We start from the raw sequence: 20,227 nt of genomic DNA, 5'->3' as shown, positions 1-20,227 counted from the left end.
TTCTATCACAAAAGAAAGCTCTTATCGGAAGTGCTGCCCTTTGCATTTTCTAAGCTAGGCATGTCCAAACTATAACCCTCCTGCTGTTGTGATACTACAAGTCCCATGATGCCTTGCCTCACAGTATTGCTATCAGGGAATGCTAACACTATTACAAGGCATGCTGGGATGTGTAGTTTAACAACAGCTGGAGGGCCACATGCCTGTTCTAAGTGAACTAGTGAGATTGCTTAGCAAATGTCCTGAAATCGCCCTGTTGGTAGGTCCCATTTGACTAGGCTAGCAAGTAGAAGTATAAAAGTAAACATCTATTTCTCGGTTTGTAAAATAAACACTGTTAATGTTCCCTGAACACCGGGATTGAGAAACACTTCTTTGAAACAGAAGTCTAAAAGTAAACGTCTATTTCTCTACTTGCTACTGCTCTTGCTTGAATGAATGAAGCTTTCACTTGCTGCCAACTGAGCTTAAATTAACCCATTGCTGCCACACTGGACTTGCTTACTATTCAATCCTGCTTAAATAATGGCACATATGATTTTCTGCAGAAAGTCAATCCTATGCTAGAGGATAGTTATATTTGCTGCATGATTGCCACTGAATTCTGATAGCTGAGATTCCTGTGAACTGATGTGTCACCAATATGTGATTTCACTGTGTATCAGGATGGTGTGAGATGCTAGTGAAACCGGAAGTAGATGTACACTTTACACAAATTTAATTGACCTATTAAGACTTTTCAGCAATTAATTGAACCATAAGGGGGATATTCAATCACCGTCGAGCATCTCCCGTGGGGGAGATGCTCGACGGGCCCTATTCAATGCTGTCTTCCCCGACAGCATTGAACAGGGTTTCCTGGCAGAACGAGCCCGACATCTCTAGCTGTCGGGCTCGTTCTGCCGAGAACAGCCGGGAAGTGACGAGCTGCCGGCTGCATCTCGTCACTTCTCGGCCGCAACTCGTGGCCACGCCCCCTTCTCGTCCCGCTGCAGGCGGGACATTGAAATCCCGCCTGCATGTTCTTGGTCGAGCTGACCGAGAACGGGACTGGGTCACGGCAGGCGAGCAAGCTCGTCTGCCGTGACCCGAAGATTGAATACCCCCCTAAGTGTCCCTAGTACAGAGTTATCTTGTTCTCTTTTTGCTAATAGACCTTTGTCCTGACTGAGCACCAACTACCATCCAGGTTGGCGCCAACATTTAACAAGTTGCATGCAAGTATGATTTGATTGTTACAGTACCTCAGCTGTCCTGGGCTTGCCATCTAGTGGCAACTCAGGGTATAGGAAACATTATCCAGTGTGCAATCCTTCCCTATCTTTATTTCACATGGTTTAATATTAGATAGCATTAACAAGTAAGGAAATGGTTATTGAGGACTCAAAAAACAAACATTGATTTGATATAATCTCAGGAACACAAGAATTTCAATCTTGGACCCAATGGTTTCTACATTACTTACAGGAACTACACACCACATGTAACCACTATTACTGACCCTTCACATTTGTGATCAAGAAAAGGTGAAAAAAAGATATATTAACATTTGGAAAACAGAAAAGGTTACTTACATCTCTGACATCAACCATCCAGCCTCCATCGACAAACAACAAGACATTATAAATTTTCTCTTTTACATCGATGCTTAAAACATCTAGATGATTCTTCCAAGTACCATAATCCATCTGAAAGGAGAAAACAAATCTGTAAAAAATAAAGTGAGCACTGCCCCGTTACCAACATGGGGCACTAGCGGGCCCCTGCCCCATTACCAACATACGGCACTAGTGGGCCCCTGCCCCATTACCAACATAGGGCACTAGCGGGCTCCTGCCCCGTTACCAACATAGGGCACTAGCGGGCCCCTGCCCCGTTACCAACATAGGGCACTAGCGGGCCCCTGCCCCGTTACCAACATAGGGCACTAGTGGTCATTTGCCCTGTTACCAACATAGGGCACTAGCGGGCTCATTGCCCCGTTACCAACATTGGGCATTAGCGGGCTCATTGCCCCGTTACCAACATTGGGCATTAGCATGCTATAAATATATTAAAGTATAAAGCATTCATTTGTAAGAATGACTTTAAACTCATGGAAGTGGGAAACAGCAATAATATAGATTGACAATACAATATGCAGTTAAATTATAATGGCAGTGATTGAGAAACCCCTGATAAATCAGCTGCATTACCTACTTGCCACTTTTATAGCAATACTAAATGTAACATACACATAACAACAGTAGAAACAAAAAAAGAACAAAGTCTCAGTCCGGTAAGATGTAGAACACTAGTCTGTGTTCTTTTGAATTCTGTTTAACTATTAAAATGCTCTCTAGGGATGTAATTTGTCGATGGGAACGCTTTCACCTACAATAATGTAGCTAGAAATGTCTGCTATAGACTGAGGTAAGGACATCACTCAGGTAGACTCTGGGATGGAAGCACTCTCACACGAGGATTGGGATGTGAGAAATACTGCTGATGTATTGTGCATAGTAGGGATATAGTGCGATCTTAAGCTGCAGAGGGACACGTGGATAAGAGCTGCCCAATCAGCCCTTGGCACTCAGCACCTCAGGAAGACACTTTCCTGAAGCAAGTTTGGAGAAAAATCTTCTGCTGAAAACCTGCACTTGCTTTTGTACAAGCCAACAAACAGAAGACTTCTTGTAAACCACACTTGAGCCTCTACATTTCAGTAAATAAAGTCCAAGTACTGTATTGTATTTTAAAATAAATAATACAAACATCAGATGGTTAAATACTTGCCTCATATTTCTTTTCCTTGTGTTCATAAGCCACTTTCTCAGTGAAGGTCGCATTCTCCACCAGCGCTGGCTTCTGCGGAGGAGAATTCATGTGCTTGAACCACTCACTGAATGCTTCATGCGCTTCCTGCAAAAGGGAAAAATATGAATACGCTATGGGTCTGATGAATAGTTGTAAGCTATTCCAATGTTCACACAATTGAGCAATTACTGGTGGTCTGTGCATGCATCACTGCTGCATCACAGAGTCTAGTTGGTTTGCAAAAGCAAACTCCTTTAATGGACACAAGCATGTGTACTGCAGGAGGGGCAGATGTTACATGTGCAAAGAGTTAGATTTGGGTGAGTAAATTTGTTTACGTGCAGAGTAAATACTGGCTGCTTTATTCTTATACTACAATTTAGAGATCAGATGTTACTTCTGCCCCACCTGCAGTGCACATGGTTTTGTCCATTAAAGGAAAAGAAAATGATATTTAGCACTGATTGATATTAAACACTGCAGCTCGTACCTAAGGGGGATTACCAAACCCCTTAAGGAGGTACAAGAAAAATAAAGAAGGTGGTACAGCGCTGTGTTTAATATTAAATTTGTATTTTTATTAAAAATAATTTCACAACATTAATTGTATCAATGTGGCCAACATTGGGACAAACAAGACTTACAAACATATAATGGACTCTCCCCTCAAACAAAAAAAATATATATATAGGATCCTTTGAACTCAGTCAATGGTTAGCAGCATACCTCCTGAGGAAGCCGCTGACAGTCCAAGGCGGAGAAACGCGTAGAGGATAAGGATTGGGGAGAGAGGCTGCCGCCTTACAGAGCCACCTTACCATCCCAGATAGGACCGCACCAAAAATCAGCGGTCAGAGAGGTTTGGTTGGAGACTGCAGACTGGACCCTGATTGCCCATCCGGATACAAACTTAAGTATTGACTTAAATGATTGTGCACTTTCATAAGCATGAGTACCGGCAATTAATCAGAGGCTAATATTACTAACTTTTAAACAATACTAACCCTCATTGACTATAACCAAGTTGCATGGTGCTAACCATTGACTGAGTTCAAAGGATCCTATATATATATATTTTTTTTGAGGGGAGAGTCCATTTTATGTTTGTAAGTCTTGTTTGTCCCAATGTTGGCCACATTGATACAATTAATGTTGTGAAATTATTCTTAATAAAAATACAAATTTAATATTAAACACAGCGCTGTACCACCTTCTTTATTTTTCTTGTCCATTAAAGGAGTTTATGGTTGGTTTGCAAAAGCAATTAGGCCCAGTGATTGCATTGCGAATACGGTCACAGCGAGTATTCATTCTCAACTGATTAACAAGGAGCAGCTGTTTTGTGTAAGGTAATGGGGAGTGTGTGTGTGTAGCGGGACAGATTTTTTTGGGGTGTGTATCAGCCGCCGAATGCGATCCTGTACACAGGAAGCCTATAGTCATTGTCTGAACCGCAGCATCCATTCTGAATGATCATAGATTCACTCAGGAGTTTGATATTTTACTGATCTGCTTCAATGCTGTAAAGGTGTATGCAGTTGTGGGTAGCTCTAAAGGCTATGGTGGGTGTCCTTATACAAATCCTGCTGGCTGGTACATTTTTATATTTTCGCACATCTTTAGAGTCAAAAATCCCATTTGCGGCAGCATATGTGTACAGCTATGTATCAGGCCCTATATTTATAGAACTGCTCTGATTTTATTTTCCAAATGTTCTCACCAAGTAAGCTCTTATACACAGATGCTCTCGTATAGCATTGTCATCCTCCGCTGGCAGCGCACTGTCCATCCCTTGCTCCTCCCACTGACTGTAAATTTCTGCTATAGAATCCTGGGGGATTTTGGTAAAAACTTCTTTTGCAGCTTCATGTTTTTTCGATTCTGCAAAGTTACAAATACATGAGAGCCTATAACAAAAATCTGTGTCGATTTCAAATAGTATACATAAAAAATTACCACTTTCTACTCTACTCTTAAAGTATTGTATACTAAGTATGGCATTACAAAGACCCTCCGCATATATATCTGCAATTCATAGGCAGTGTAAAAGGTGGTTATCCCCATTGCTGTATCCCACTGTAAATGATGAAGTCAGGCATTTCCAGGAAAGTCAGTCTGTCTGCCCCTCCCCTTTAGAATGTAAGCTCTCACAAGCAGGGCCCTCTTCCCTCACGTGCCCTTCCTACCACCATCTTTGATGGCACCAAATCCTGCAGATATCAGCCACCCTGACACTTATTTCAGTGTTGCCTGCTGATACAGTTGAATACAATAGAGGACAAGCACAGGGTAAATAAATACAGCAGCAAGCAAGTCACTGTTTTGCTTATTCATTTGTATACTCGGTAATTGGGCGCTACAGATCCCCTTTGGTGCCATATAAATAAATAAGCCAGGAATTGCTCCTTCAGTACACATATTTTTAAAGTGCTAGTATTTCTTCATGAAAAATATATAAGTGGCGCAGTAACAAGAAATTATGACTGTTCTTTTTATTAAATGGATACAAAGTATATTTGTAAGGAACACACACACACAATTCTGTAAGAGAGAGAAATACAAACACACACACACGAGATCACATACCCAAAAAAGTCCTTATGATAGCATTGCTCTGTTTTAGAGCTTCAGCCCTTTGTGCAGGATCAAACACCAGCCAGTCTATCACGTCAATCCTTGCCCGGTCCTCCTGTTGCCAGGAAGATTAGTGTTAGTAAGTGGGTTGATTGTATACAGAATACATACGGAATAAGCACTAATTATGTACTTATATGGTGTCATTCCAATAGTGGCAGCAGTAATTCAAGGTAGTGGGTCATGTCCTTACTTCATTGATGGCAAAGTCCACAGCTGGTGCAATGTCAGAAGGAGTTATTTCACCACCATCTCTTTTTCGTATGTTTTCAACCACCGTCTTTGTTATTGCTGCAATATCCAAACCTTCAAATAAAAACAAAATAAATCAAATAGAAAAATAAAAAGAGAAAACAAAATAAAGCAGATTTAGCAGGACACAAACTCGCAAAGTTGGTAGGAAGCCCCCTCTCCACAGATTATATTGGATTTGTACATTGTAACAACCTGCTTCCCTAGCTAGCTCCAGACACTGATGCCGCTGCTCTGCTTCAGTCACGTTCTCCAGGAACTCTGCATACTGAGAGATGCTCAGGCCTTGTGGTAGGTGGCTGACATAGAAAGCAATTAAAGTAATGTGCTTCTCTTTCACAAGTCTCTGAAATATAGAAAAAAGAAAGTCAAAGTAACATGTGCAATTATATTGATTCTGTGCTTCGGCACAGAATAACTCAAGACTCTTGTAGTGTAACGGAATGTACTCATTCTCTCCAGCAGGATGAAATGCAGAATAGATCTTGTTTTCTTAAACCCAAAGCTGGGTACACACTGTGTGATATGCCACTTGGTTGGACCAGCATATTGCTCCATGTGTGTGTACGCGCGCACTCCCCCGGTCACTTGTGGCGGGTGTGGATCGTATGGTCGACAGGCAACTAGGTCGACATGGGTTTAGGTCGACATGGGGTTTTTTTCACTTTTTTTACCCCAATGTTGACACAGTCGACATGGACACAGTTGGAAGTCAACCGCAGCCCCTCGCTATGCTTTGGGCACACTATTTTATTCTCCCACCATGCCCTAGTGGATGGTAGGGCATGAAATACTGCCTGTCGGCACAAAAAAATGAAAAACCCAGTCGACATTCGTCCCCGTCGACCGAAGTCGGGTCGACAATACGACCGTATCCCCTTGTGACGCTAGATTTTATGTTCTGCACATTACACCGAGCGACAGGTTAGTGAAGGATGGAAGAGTGATTGTTCTGTCCTTCATTAACATTGCTCCAGTGTTTATGAGTGATCTGGGCTGACGTGGGGTGTTTGAACGACACCTGGTTGCTCCAGTGTGTTCCTGGATTAAGTCACCAATGGTATGCATAAAAATAACGACATCCCTACGGCTTACTTTTAACAGACTTCCCTACATAGGTGAGCTGAAAGTTATCACTGTAGATTTTTCTCATTAAAAGACCTGTTACTTATCATTTCAGCGCATACCGTAACAGGCATCTATCATTGTGGGGCACATCGGATTGCCTGAACCCTTGGTCAAAGCAAGTGATTACATAAAAACCCTAGCTACTGCTGAGCGATTCCCAATAAAAGCATCAGGTTATTACATTGTGTACCACAGATTACACCATGGATTTAATATGCCATCCTATACCACCCAACAAAAGCTCACCTTTATGTAAGTCTTCAATACTTCCACAGACACTTCTTCCTAAACATAACACAATACACATTACGTGTAGAGCCACATCATAATTAACATAAGTACATATGTTACAGCTACATAAAATGTTCACCGTAATTAAAATAGGATGAATCGGGAGTCTATTTCATGTTTAAGTCCCAGAAACCAGGGACAGGGGAGTGTGCATGCAAATAGGTGCTTTATAGAGAACATACATGCGGCAGTCAGGCCATATGGGCAAATTGCAGATACACACATGTATATCCACGTGGCAATGCAATTACAATAAAATGATGCAAGGATCATCATACTTTTGTTTTGTATAATATTTCTGTGGGAAAAAAGGAATTACCTTAGTTTGCAGTCCTAACGTTCGGAAAAATAATATGAGGTGGGTCATGAAACGCAGTAAGTGACCGAGAAGCAAAGGTTTCTTTTTTGATAACCATTCGTTGAACTCCTCCATTAAACCTAGAACAAAAATATTCACCACTGAAACAGGGCCACACCTCAGCAAAAACACAGTAAAAGGGAGTATGATGTGGTAGAGATTGTGTGCCCTGAATGGTACTGTAATATACATTTTTATTTTCATCCCATTAACCCCACCTCAAAAAAATAAACAAACTCACACCTTGCAGTCACTTACCATCTACATCCCCAAGGATAATAAACTTCTGAATTATATGATAGTGTTCTTTATTTTCTTCCAACACTCTCTGTAAAGAATGGATGTTATAGCATACGCAAACACATGGCATATAATTTCAACCAGTTACTTATAACCTTACCTGTTACTATTGGAAGATGAAGATTACAATAATGAAAACTGCCTCATTAACTTTAAGTTGGGGTTGGCAGAATGGTGCATAACCGCCTTGATCCTACCTTTCTATTGTGGTGGCACAAGGTTATGCAAAACAGAAAAAAAAAATCTATACTACCCCACATCTGGTATTTCCTTCGCATGGAATACAAGACAAGCATCCTTAATAACTCTTGCAAATAGCTTATTAAAGTATGGAGAACATGGATATCTCACCAACTAGTTTTTTCCTCTTTAACCCCTTCCTGACAGAGCTAGTTTTTGCGTTCCTGACAGAGCCATTTTTTTCAAATCTGACATGTCTCACTTAAGTGGGGATAACTTTTTTTTGCTTTTACTTATCCCAGTGATTTTGAGATTGTTTTTTCGTGACACATTGTACTTCAAATTAGTGGTAAATTTGGGTCGATACAGTCTGTGTTTTTTTGTGAAAAATACCAAAATGTCGTGAAAAAATGGAAAATTTAGCGATTTGCAAAATGTTAAATTTTCTGCTTGTGAGACAAATAATCATACCACTCAAAATAGTTAATAACTAACATAGACCATATGTCTACTTTATGTTGCCATCATTATTTCAACTTCCTTTTAATTTTTTTGGACACTAGGAGGCTTACAATATGAATAGCAAATTCTCAAATTTTCAAGAAAATTTCAAACACTGATTTTTTTAGGGACCAGTTCAGTTCTGATATGACTTTGAGGGACTTGTATGTGAGACACCCCCATAAATGATGCCATTTCAAAAACTGCACCCCTCACAGTATTCAAAACAGCATTTTGGAAGTTTGTTAACCCTTTAGGTGTTTTACAGGAATTAAAACAAAGTGTAGGTGAAATTTCAAAATTTCATTTTTTTTGCAGATTTGCAATTTTAATACATTTTTCTAAGGAACACAGTACATTTTACTAGAGAAATGTGACTAAAAATTGATTCCCCCAATTCTTTTGTTTTCAAAAATATCCTATATGTGGCCCTAGTGTGCACGGTGACCAAACCACAGGCTTCATAATAGAAGGAGCACCTACTTGATTTTGGAGCCTCCTTTTTATGAGATTATTTTTTAGGCACCATGTAGGTTTCTAGGCACCATAAGATGCTAAAATTTAGGAACCCCCCCACAAGTTACCCCATTTTGCAAACTACACCCCTCAGGGAATTCATCTAGGGGTATAGTGTACATTTCAAACCCCCAGGGGTTTCACCAATTTTGATACAAGTGGGCAGTGAAAAGAAAAATTACATTTTTTTACACAAAAATGCAGTTCTGGCTCAAAATTTTTCATTTTCAGAAGGTATGAAGGAGAAAAAGCACCCCAAAATCTGTGCCCCAATTTCTCCCGAGTACGGCAATGCCTCACATGTGACCAAAAAATACCAGTTGGGTGCATGGCAGGACTCAGAAGGGAAGGAGTGATTTTTGGATTTTGCAGCTCAGATTCTGGTGGAATTTTGGTGGGTGCTATGTCGCATTAGCAAGACCCCCAAAGCACCAATACAGTGGAACCCCCCCACAAGTGACCCCATTTTGCAAACTACACCCCTCAGGGAATTCATCTAGGGGTATAGTCTACATTTCAAACCCCCAGGGGTTTCACCAATTTTGATACAAGTGGGCAGTGAACATGAAAAATTACATTTTTTTACACAAAAATGCAGTTCTGGCTCAAAATTTTTCATTTTCAGAAGGTATGAAGGAGAAAAAGCACCCCAAAATCTGTGCCCCAATTTCTCCCGAGTACGGCAATGCCTCATGTGTGACCAAAAAGTGGCAGGACTCAGAAGGGAAGGAGTGATATTTGGAGTTTGCAGCACAAATTCTGGTGGAATGATGGTGGGTGCTATGTCGCATTAGCAAGACCCCCAAAGCACCAATACAGTGGAACCCCCCCACAAGTGACCCCATTTTGCAAACTACACCCCTCAGGGAATTCATCTAGGGGTATAGTGTACATTTCAAACCCCCAGGGGTTTCACCAATTTTGATAAAACTGGGCAGTGAACATGAAAAATTACATTTTTTTACACAAAAATGCAGTTCTGGCTCAAAATTTTTCATTTTCACAAGGAATGAAGGAGAAAAAGCACCCCAAAATCTGTGCCCCAATATCTCCCAAGTACGGCAATGCCTCACATGTGACCAAAAAATACCAGTTGGGTGCATGGCAGGACTCAGAAGGGAAGGAGTGATTTTTGGATTTTGCGGCTCAGATTCTGGTGGAATGAATGGTGGGTGCTATGTGGCATTAGCAAGACCCCCGAAGCACGGTGAAATTATGAACCTAATATTCCATAGATGTGTGGTATATTTTAAAACACTCCTTTATACATAGGCCGGGTTTGTCGGGGCAAGTGTCACACTGGAAAATAGTTTGCTTTCTTATTCCCTTTTTATAGCAAACTTTGCACCTTTTTTGTGTCCTGCCCTTTTTTCCAGTGGAGGGGATTTCATCAGGAAAATGCTGCCCTGGTACAATACGGGGGCCAGTACTAGAAGTACTGGGGCCCTCTGCCTGCTGGTTCCCAAATATTAGGCCCTTTATGACTTCCTCTTGAAAGTGCATAAATGTCCCCCTCTGGCCGGTAGAACGGAATAGCACGTAAGCGTTATACAGTGCCATCTGGATGATATACACGGCCACCTTCTTGTACCAGATTTTTGTTTTCCGCAGGGCACTGTACGGCTTCAGTACCTGATCTGAAAGATCCACTCCGCCCATGTACCTATTGTAATCCAGGATACAATTAGGTTTTGAGGTGTGGGTACTGGTACCTCGTACAGGGACGGAGGTGGTACTGTCTCCGTGAATTGTTGTCAGTATAAGGACATCCCTCTTGTCCTTATATTTGACCAACAACATATTTTCGTTGCATATTCCCCTGCTTTCACCCCTTCTCATTACTTGGGCAATGTGCGTTTTTGGGAGGCCTCTTTGGTTCTTGCGCACAGTACCGCAAGCTGCTGTACCTCTTGAACCAAGGGCCTTAAACAGGGGGATGCTAGTGTAAAAGTTATCCACATAGAGGTGATAACCTTTATCCAGGAAGGGGTGCACTAAATCCCAGACAATTTTCCCACTAACACCTACGAGGGAGGGGGGGCATTCTGGCGGTTCAATTCTTGAATCCTTCCCTTCATAAACCCTAAACCTGTGGGTGTACCCTGAGGTGCTTTCACACAGTTTATACATTTTTATGCCATACCTTGCCCTCTTACTGGGAAGGTACTGGCGGAATTTAACCCTTCCTTTAAAATGTATAAGGGACTCGTCGATACAAATAAATTTTTCAGGGATGTACACCTCTTCAAATTTGGCACTGAAATGATCAATGACCGGCCTGACTTTGAATAGCCGGTCAAAGGTGGGATCATCTCTGGGTGGGCACTGTGCATTATCGGTGTAATGTATAAATTTAAGAATTGTCTCAAATCGAGTCCGGGTCATGGCCATACGGTAAAATGGAGTACTGTACAGAACATCTGTACTCCAATATTGCCTAATTTCTGGCTTTTTTACTATGCCCATATGAAACACCAGACCCCAAAACGTCATCATCTCTACTGCATCTACAGGGGTCCACCTAGCAAATGATGACGTGGGGTTTTGAGCAATAAACTGCTGGGCATATAAATTAGTTTGGTCCACCATTAAATTTATAAAATCATCAGAGAAAAATAATTTGAAAAAGTCAATTTCTCTGAGACCTGTGGAATCAAATTGGATTCCTGGCATGGCCAAAAACTCAGGAACCTGGGGCTCAAAATTGTCTGGTGGTGGGGTCCATACGAGATCAATTGTTGGGGGGGGGGGTCTCAGCTGCTCTACGGGGGTGTCTTTGAGGGGGTCCCTCATCACCAGAGGAGGAAGAGGAGCTTAAGACGAATCCTTCAAATTCCCCGCTTGCATCACTGGCTGTGTCAGAGTCAGAGGCAAGCATGGCATATGCCTCCTCCACTGAATACATTCTCCTGGATGACTGGGAGGACATTTGGGAGGACATTTGGGAGGACATTTTTATTTTTGTGTTACTGGTAGTGAAATGTTTCAACACGTGTATAGTGTAGGGGGGGGGTACAAACTTTATTTCAACCTGGGGGGAATGTAGTGTGTAATGTGTATGTAGTGCAGAAAAAAAAAATACTTTATACCAAAAAAAAAAATTGAAGGGGTTAAAAAAAAAAATTGAAGGGGTTAAAAAAAAAAAAAGGTCCTGCGCCAAAAATTGAGCACAGATGTTGGTCAGTAACGTCTGTCACTGAACAGCGCTCAAAGGCAACAGGAATTTGATCAAAAAAAATAAAAAATAGATCAACCCTGTGCCGAAAAAGCTGATCAGTGATGTACGTCACTGATCAGCGCACAGTGGCCACAGGACACCCACAAAATCACAGTGTGTGTAAAAAAAAAATTAAAAAAAGACCACACAGCACCCACAAAAAAAAAAAAAAGGTGATCAGTGATGCGACACTGATTACCAGTGAGGGGCAGCAGGTGCACAACCTTTGGTGCAACTGGCAGCAACTGACAGGTATATATAAAAAAAAAAAAACCTCTGTGCCCCCAAAAAGTTGCTGATCACCTCAGATATGGTGATCAGCACAAAAGGCGGGGGTAGCAGACACAAAATATACACTCTCTATCACTCTCTGTCACTATCTCTCTCTATCTCTCACTATCTATCACTATCTATCACACTGCAGCAGCAGCACTGACAGTTATATGTATAAAAAAAAACCTGCACCCCCAAAAAGGGGGGGTAGCAGACACAAAATATACACTCTCTATCACTCTCTGTCACTATCTCTCTCTATCTCTCTATCTCTCACTATCTATCACTATGACACTGCAGCAGCAGCACTGACAGTTATATATATAAAAAAAAAACCTGCACCCCCAAAAAGGGGGGGTAGCAGACACAAATCTCTCTATCTCTCACTATCTCTCACTATCTATCACTATGACACTGCAGCAGCAGCGACAGTTATTTATATATAAAAAACCCCTGCACCCCCAAAAAGGGGGGGTAGCAGACACAAAATATAGCTCTCTCTGTCACTATCTCTCTATCTCTCTCTCTCTCTCTATCTCTCTATCTCTCTATCACACTGCAGCAGCAGCAGGAAGTCTCAGGAAGTCAGATCCAGGAAGCGTCCAGCACGCTACAAGCAGTGATCAAGTGATCAGGTAAGGTATTTGCAAGGATCAGGTAAGTATTAGCAAGGATCAGGTCAGTATCACGGCAGATAGGCACGGTGACCGCTCTGCACGCTACTCCAGACCGGAATGGCGTCTGCAGCGCAGTCACCGTTAGTTTAAATGTCGCGCCTTGGCTGTGATTGGTCCGTGGGTCCCACGGACCAATCACAGCCTTGGGGGCAGGTGGGGTGAGGGTGGGGTGAGGTGTCATCGTCACCGATGACCCCCTCATGCCCCCTGACGCCCGGCGGTGATTGACACCTGTGTTACCGAGCGTCTGATTCGCTGGTAACACAGGAAAACGCTGTACACTGAACAGCCAATCACAGCGATCGCCGACGGGGGGGCGACATCGCAGCCCCCCCTGGGCATGCAGGGACATGTCTGCTGTCAGGGACAGCAGACATCGTCCCTCTGTCACTGCGTCTCGAGACGCAGTGACAGTTTAAAGTCATGACGTACATTTATGCCATGTGTCGGGAAGTACATCCCGGCCATGACGTAAATGTACGTCAAATGTCGGGAAGGGGTTAACGTGATAATTCGAGCAGCCAAATTATTTTGTTTATAGCTTTAGTTTCTTACTTCCACTGTGATTAACCTGTAAGATGGAAATTAAAGTAACTACATACCTTTTTATCAGTAGCCTGAAGCTCCTCGAAGACGTTCTCTAAAGTCCAGCTAGAAAAGAAGACCAACAAACATGCATTATAAACCACATAGATTAGATGCTCAGCCACACAAAAATAGCTAAATAACTTATCGTACTTTGCTTCCAAGTAGTCTCTGGGCAGCTCATCTTCTTCTGTAGAGAAAATAAATGAGGCTTTGATCTCCTGCTCAACAAGACTGTCCACCATCACCCGGAAATGGGCCCAAACTGTATCTTCCCAGGTTTCACATACAGGAAGGAGCTGGAAGCCAGAGAAGGCATCAGTTTCAATTCAGCAGTTTTTTTAATAAAGGGGCAGATGTATTAAGCCTGGCGAAGAGATAAACTGAAGAGAAAGTGAAAGGCGATAACACACCAGCCAATCAACTCCCAACGGTTATATTTCAAACACAGCAGATTGTCTGGTGCGTCATCCCCTTACACCCACTTTATCTCTTCGCCAAGGTTAATACAAAGATTGTTCAATGTAATATTGATAATATTCTTAGGTCATTCTGTATAAATAAAAGGACTGGGGGCCAGATGCACTAAGCTTCAAAAGTGATAAACTGGATATTTATAAACAGACAACCAATCAGCTCCTGCCTGACATTTTCCAGCTCCAGCCTGACATGTCAGGCAAGAGCTGATTGGCTGGCTGTTTAACATTCTCTATTTTATCACTTTTAAAGCTTAGTGCATCTGGCCCTGGTACATTTATAATAAGAGGAAATCATGAATCCTATCAAATATATGAAACGGACCTGGTTATTTCTCTCAGTGGGCCAGATGTACTAAGCCTTGAAAAGTGATACAATTGAGTGTTAAATCACCAATCAGCTCCCAACTGTCATTTAAAAAAATATTTTAAACATGGCAGCTAGGAGCCGATTGGCTATTAGTTTATCACTCTCCAGTTGATCACTTTTCAAGCTTAGTACATCTGGCCCGCAATGTCAAATTGGACTTGATCAGTGGAAATGGTTTGGCTTATACATGTAATTGGATAGGTTGTAAATACTGTTGCACAATGTACTTCATAAATCTTTTAAAACTTGATGAATCACATGCATACAGAACATATCCACGAATGCATTTTACAGCCCTAGGTCAAATATTGTAACCAGGACCAGTCTGTGTAGACACATTCATCATGTGGCCACTGACCGTGATTGCGTTGTGTCCCATTTGTTACAGTCATGAACTGATAGGATGCAGAGCTAGTGTCAATAATGCCAGCCATTCCTCATTGCAGAACAGGATCTTCGCAATGGTGGTGATCAACATGTTAAAATATACAAAACATCCTTTCTATAGATACACATGGCTTTTTAGTTATATTCTTCAGTTTACTGTCCATGCAAAAACATGAAAAATGAATTTCACCCAACTGCCATTCCTTTTCATTTCTATAGATAGAAACTTAAATGTATTTTTCGAATGGATTAAGTGAAAGTAACTTAAAGAATGTGTCTTTCCTGTTTTTTGATACATGGGGAAGTTTTAGAGCAACTTTTCCCAACTTCAACACAATCCCAGATTATAGTGTGTGTCTGACAGAATGGTATTAAACGTGGACTCTTAGGTGATCCTACCATGGCAATGCCAGGCAGAAGAGAGCCAGACTAGCTTTCATGTCTGTGTAGATCATTTGCACTTGTGTAAAAGATAGAAAAAGCATATAATACTTGGATACAAGTCCTGAACTATATAAATGCATATATATTGTGCATTGCGTTTAATATTCATAAATGGATCTGATGTTTTAGTTATATAATGGGCGTCTATGAAAGTGTGCCAGAATTTTAAGTAAAATGACATTGCGACTTACTAGTACAGATATGCAACAGTTAAAATAGAGAAAACAAACCGAACCATATAATTATAAATCCAATCTAGAGATCACAGATGGGAATAAACTAATCCACAGCCAATTTGTGTGGGTTCTAATACACCTATAGTGTTTATTAGAGGGCAGTGAGGAAAATAAGGTGTGACATGGATGAACATCAGCAGTGAAACGTACAGTTTACATTCTGTAAGCTCCTTCTAACAAAAATATCCTCCACATTGGGCAAAGTCTGTCCAACCGTTCTCTCTGCTGCTTTACCACTTGACTTACAATGTGTGCAATAACACACTATAATCAGAGCCAAATTAAGGCTCAAGGGGTGCCCCCAAGGACAAGGGTGTGGTGAGGATGAAGTGATTAGTACACCTGTGCATCTGCTGGGTTACCAGCAAAACATGCACTGTGTGGGGTAATGAGGACTTCCCTGACCACTGGCATAAACGGTGGTGCTATATAAATGCACACATTATCTCTTGTAAGAATGTGAATATGAAAACCACACCTGCTTAAGATTCCCACTGAGTGTGGCATAGATCGCTCTTTCGTATCTACTGAACTGTTCCTGAAACAAACAAAAAAGGAAGAAAAAATGTGATTGTAACAGTTTCCAACAGCACTTAGACACAGCAACCATACTGAAAGGGTTATGGCATAAAATGTTGAGAAAGTCAACACTAAAGGGGGTATTCAATCTGTGCCAATATTTCCCGACACACACCTATTCTATGCGGTTGCTAATGACAGCATTAAAGGGTGACAGATCTGATTTTTATTTATTTTTTTAAGTTGGATCGGTTGTCAGAATTGGCCACGGATTGATTAATTCACGGCTGTTTTTTTAGAACCTGCGGCCGTTTTTTGCCAATCCGACAGTCGGAACATTGAATTCAGACTGTACAGTAACATTTTTTGCATGCATCATCTGGTTGAGAAACCTCTGTTCTACTGGAACGGTATTGTTTCCAAAGTAATTTAGATCATATTTTCCAAATAAGTAATTCAAAGTAGATAAACCTCCATAGTTTTATTATTGGGTCTCTTTTGCCAGCACTACTAACATTTAGTGAACTCTAGTCTGAAACTAAGGGTAAACCTGTATCTAATATCACCGTCTGGCAGGAAAGACCCAATGAACGTCCCCAGCAAGCAACCACACTGCCTGGGGCTGCCCCAGTGATAACACAGTGTCAGGACTACTTGGAAGTATTATAAAATAAATAAAAGCCAACTGTTTACAGTGACAACTTACATCATCTGCCATACGCCAGCAGCAAGCCTTCCATACGCAGCGATACGGGTTACCCTCCACTGGCTGCAACTCACCACCTGCGTGACAAACACTTGTTAGTGAAAAGGAGGCAATAAGCTCCATTTACAGTACATAGAGGTGATCAGTCTCAAAGGACTGAAGCCAAAGTTAAAGGCTATTGGAACAGATTACCTCTATTTATATTAGGGTCATGATAAAGTTTCCACCCTTCCAACGTTGCTGCTCTCCAGGCTTGACCACATCTCTTACATAAGCGTTGTGCCTGACAAACATGATCGATAAATTACTACACCATCCACTCACTAAAAGGCAACAGACATATACTACATTCCAGAAAAATCAAACATATTTCAGACATAAATGAGTCTGTGGTAATTTTATCTTAAAGGTCCATACACACTGGGTGACTATGCCCAGCGATGATCGCATTCATTGCTGAGGGGAAAGCTGCTCAGTGCATACACACTGAGGGGCTTTCCCCCTGCCCAGCGCCGCCGATGACGGGGGAGGGCGGCTTTGCATAGTGCAGAGCTATGCAAAGCCGTCTTCAAAGTCGCTCAGCGGCTTTCCAGGCAATGATGCGGGAGTGTGCAGCAGCGCTCACCGCTGGGGCATACACACTGGGCAGCTTGAGCTAAAAGCCGTTCAAACCTGCTGTTTTGAGCGACTTTCAGCTCAAAGTCGCCCAGTGTGTATGGGCCTTAAGACGTATTATGTTGAGATAAGATTTCCAGGTACTTGTGTATCACAGCGCCCGCGAAATCGGCTGCAAATCGCATGCAAAAACCGGATGTGATTTAGCGGCCGATTTTCTGCGTTTTCCAGACGATTTGCATGCTACTGCATCATTGCACACCCCCACTATCCAAGTCAGCCCGAAGCGTGGCGAGCGGACGCGATTACGCGTCCTCCCGACCTGTTCATACCCCCACTATCCACGTTGGCGTGGAGTTCATTTGGTACTTGTGTATTATCACGGCGCCCACGATGTTCATCGTACTGCATCTCATCGCATGCAATATAGCGGCATGCAATGCAATTTTTAATTGTACAAGCACCCTGATGGGTGCTTAAAATGTTAAATGCACCCCCATTGTCAACGCCACCCCCTGACGTGTATTCCGCGTCCGATCGCCACACTACGGGATCATTTTCCATGTCCGCTCGCCAAGCTTCGGGCAAGGATGGAATCGCATGCAAGTCGGCCGAAAATCGCATAGCGGATCGAATCGGCCGCAAAATCGTATGCAATTTACATTAAATTGGGCGCCGTGATAATACACAAGTACCGATTTCCACATACCCTCTCCAAATTAATAAAACTGAACATTGCAAACCAATAACCTAAAATATGAAGTTATGCATTCATATATGAGGCATACTGTACATAAGACAGGTGTGTAATACATTTCCCAAAGCACAGGGTATTATATTTACAAACAAAAAAAACATTACATTCTTTCAAAGTATTCATTGCTTAGGCCAAGCCTTTAGTGGAGTATCAAGTGGATGGATACAGATAAGGGTGTTAAACTAACTAATAACAATACCGCATTAATTTTATTACGGACAACCAGTAATATTTTAAGGTTTATTATTTTTTTATTAACAGTTTATTATATAGCGCAGCATATTCCGTTGTGCTTTACAAAGGGGACAGTGATACAACAAAACAGGATATTTACAGACAGTCAAAATGTAGGAGGGCCCTGCTCGCAAGCTTACAATCTAAAGGGAAATAGGCATTGATACATAAGGATAGATACTTTATTCTTTAGTGCAACGATTCCACCAGAATGCAAGGTTCTATGACTGGTTCTGGAATTTGATAAGCTTGCCTGAAGAGATGAGTTTTTAGGGAACGCTTATAGGTTTGGAGACTGGAGGAGAGTCTTATTGTGCTTGGGAGGGCATTCCACAGAGTGGGTGCAGCCCGAAGAAAGTCCTGCAGTCGGAAATGTGAGCGAGTAATGAGTGTGGATGAGAGACGCAGATCTTGGGAGGAGCGTAGAGGTCATGTTGGATGATATTTTGAGATAAGAGAAGATATGTATGTTGGTGTAGTTTGGTTTATGGCTTTGTGTGTAAGTAAAAGAATTTTGTATTGAATACGCTAGACTACAGGTAACCAATGAAGTGACTGACAGAGTAGCTTTGCAGACGATGAACGTCTGGCTAGGAAGATTAGCCTTGCAGCTGCATTCATAATGGACTGTAGTGGTGAGAGTCTGTATTGGGGAAGGCCAATAAGGAGACTATTGCAATAATCAATGCGTGAGATGACGAGAGCATGGATTAGAGTTTTTGCAGTGTCTTGTGTAAGGTAAGGGCGAATTTTAAATATGTTTTTTAGGTGCATGTGGCATGATTTTGAGACCGATTGAATGTGGGGTACAAAGGAAAGTTCTGAGTCAAGGATAACACCTAGGCAGCGAGCTTGAGAGGTAGGAGTGATTGTCAACTTCTCAACAGCGATAGAGATATCAGGTTGGTAACTACTATTTATTGGTGGAAATATAATTAATTCTGTTTTTGAGATATTTAAACAGTAAGGTTTACAAAATTTCGTGGAGATCCTTTAAACTTCTGAAATAAAACTGTAAATAATTTAACACACAGCATAATAAAACCAACAACAGTGGATGCTCTTACAGCATCATCAAAAGACTGTTTCTGGTAGTAAAGTGTATATTCCATGTACTGAATTTATGTTTTTACCTGGTAAAATCCTTTTGTTTGGAATCCATAGAGGACACAGGCTTTCACATAAGCCAATAAATATCCACCGATTCCAAGGGCTCAAAAGGGAGACAACTAAATAGCTTAAAGCACTGAAATCAAGTTCTATAAAGACAGAGGGCTAGATGTGGAGGACATAACCGCAGCATCAATGCAATTAGGATCTGGAAGAGTACAGAAAGGGTCCATACTTGCACTTTTTAAAACAGTCAGAGACCCAAACCCGGCTGCAGGATAGGTAAAAATGACCTGGGGTTAAGGCCCCTAAATCCGGTGATAAATCCTTGCAGAACAGGGTTTATGGGTGTGTAACAGGTTACAAATGACGGCACGGGAGAACTCCCTTAGCTCTCAAGCCAGATGTATCAAGAGCCATCCCATCAAAGAGATGGCCCAGATCCAGATAGAGGCAGGGCCTTGAGACATCAGATTTCACTGCAAAGGAACACACAGTGGAGCATGAAAGGAGAAGCAGCTGATATCAATGTACCAAGCTTTTCACGGCCAAATGGGCAAAAGTTGGAAAAATGTACACGAGATGGAAGAACCACCAAACCGCTAAGATGTCCATCAGAAGGGGTCCCGAATTTTTGGTGCATTGGTAGATCAGTTGAACAGAGA

The 20,227-nt window shown here is 41.8% G+C and overlaps 1 protein-coding gene across 2 annotated transcripts in view; it reads right to left on the bottom strand.

Moving 5' to 3' along the window:
- NUP107 (nucleoporin 107) overlaps positions 1-20,227 on the bottom strand; it is a 49,485-nt gene that overhangs the window by 1,915 nt on the left and 27,343 nt on the right. For both annotated transcript variants that reach the window (XM_083182508.1, XM_083182507.1), the window contains exons 13-26: positions 17,039-17,129; positions 16,847-16,923; positions 16,100-16,159; positions 13,862-14,007; positions 13,726-13,774; positions 7,718-7,787; positions 7,421-7,539; positions 7,057-7,095; positions 5,878-6,028; positions 5,624-5,736; positions 5,383-5,485; positions 4,517-4,677; positions 2,776-2,901; positions 1,575-1,688 (exon numbers count right to left, since the gene is read on the bottom strand). In XM_083182508.1, coding sequence (XP_083038634.1) covers positions 1,575-1,688; positions 2,776-2,901; positions 4,517-4,677; positions 5,383-5,485; positions 5,624-5,736; positions 5,878-6,028; positions 7,057-7,095; positions 7,421-7,539; positions 7,718-7,787; positions 13,726-13,774; positions 13,862-14,007; positions 16,100-16,159; positions 16,847-16,923; positions 17,039-17,129 — 1,419 coding nt within the window. The remainder of the gene's footprint in view (positions 1-1,574; positions 1,689-2,775; positions 2,902-4,516; positions 4,678-5,382; positions 5,486-5,623; positions 5,737-5,877; positions 6,029-7,056; positions 7,096-7,420; positions 7,540-7,717; positions 7,788-13,725; positions 13,775-13,861; positions 14,008-16,099; positions 16,160-16,846; positions 16,924-17,038; positions 17,130-20,227) is intronic.

This window comes from Crinia signifera, chromosome 4 (genome assembly GCF_055691185.1).
Source record: "Crinia signifera chromosome 4, ASM5569118v1, whole genome shotgun sequence".
NCBI classification, from domain to species: domain Eukaryota; kingdom Metazoa; phylum Chordata; class Amphibia; order Anura; family Myobatrachidae; genus Crinia; species Crinia signifera.
This window is presented reverse-complemented; position numbering and strand designations above follow the sequence as displayed.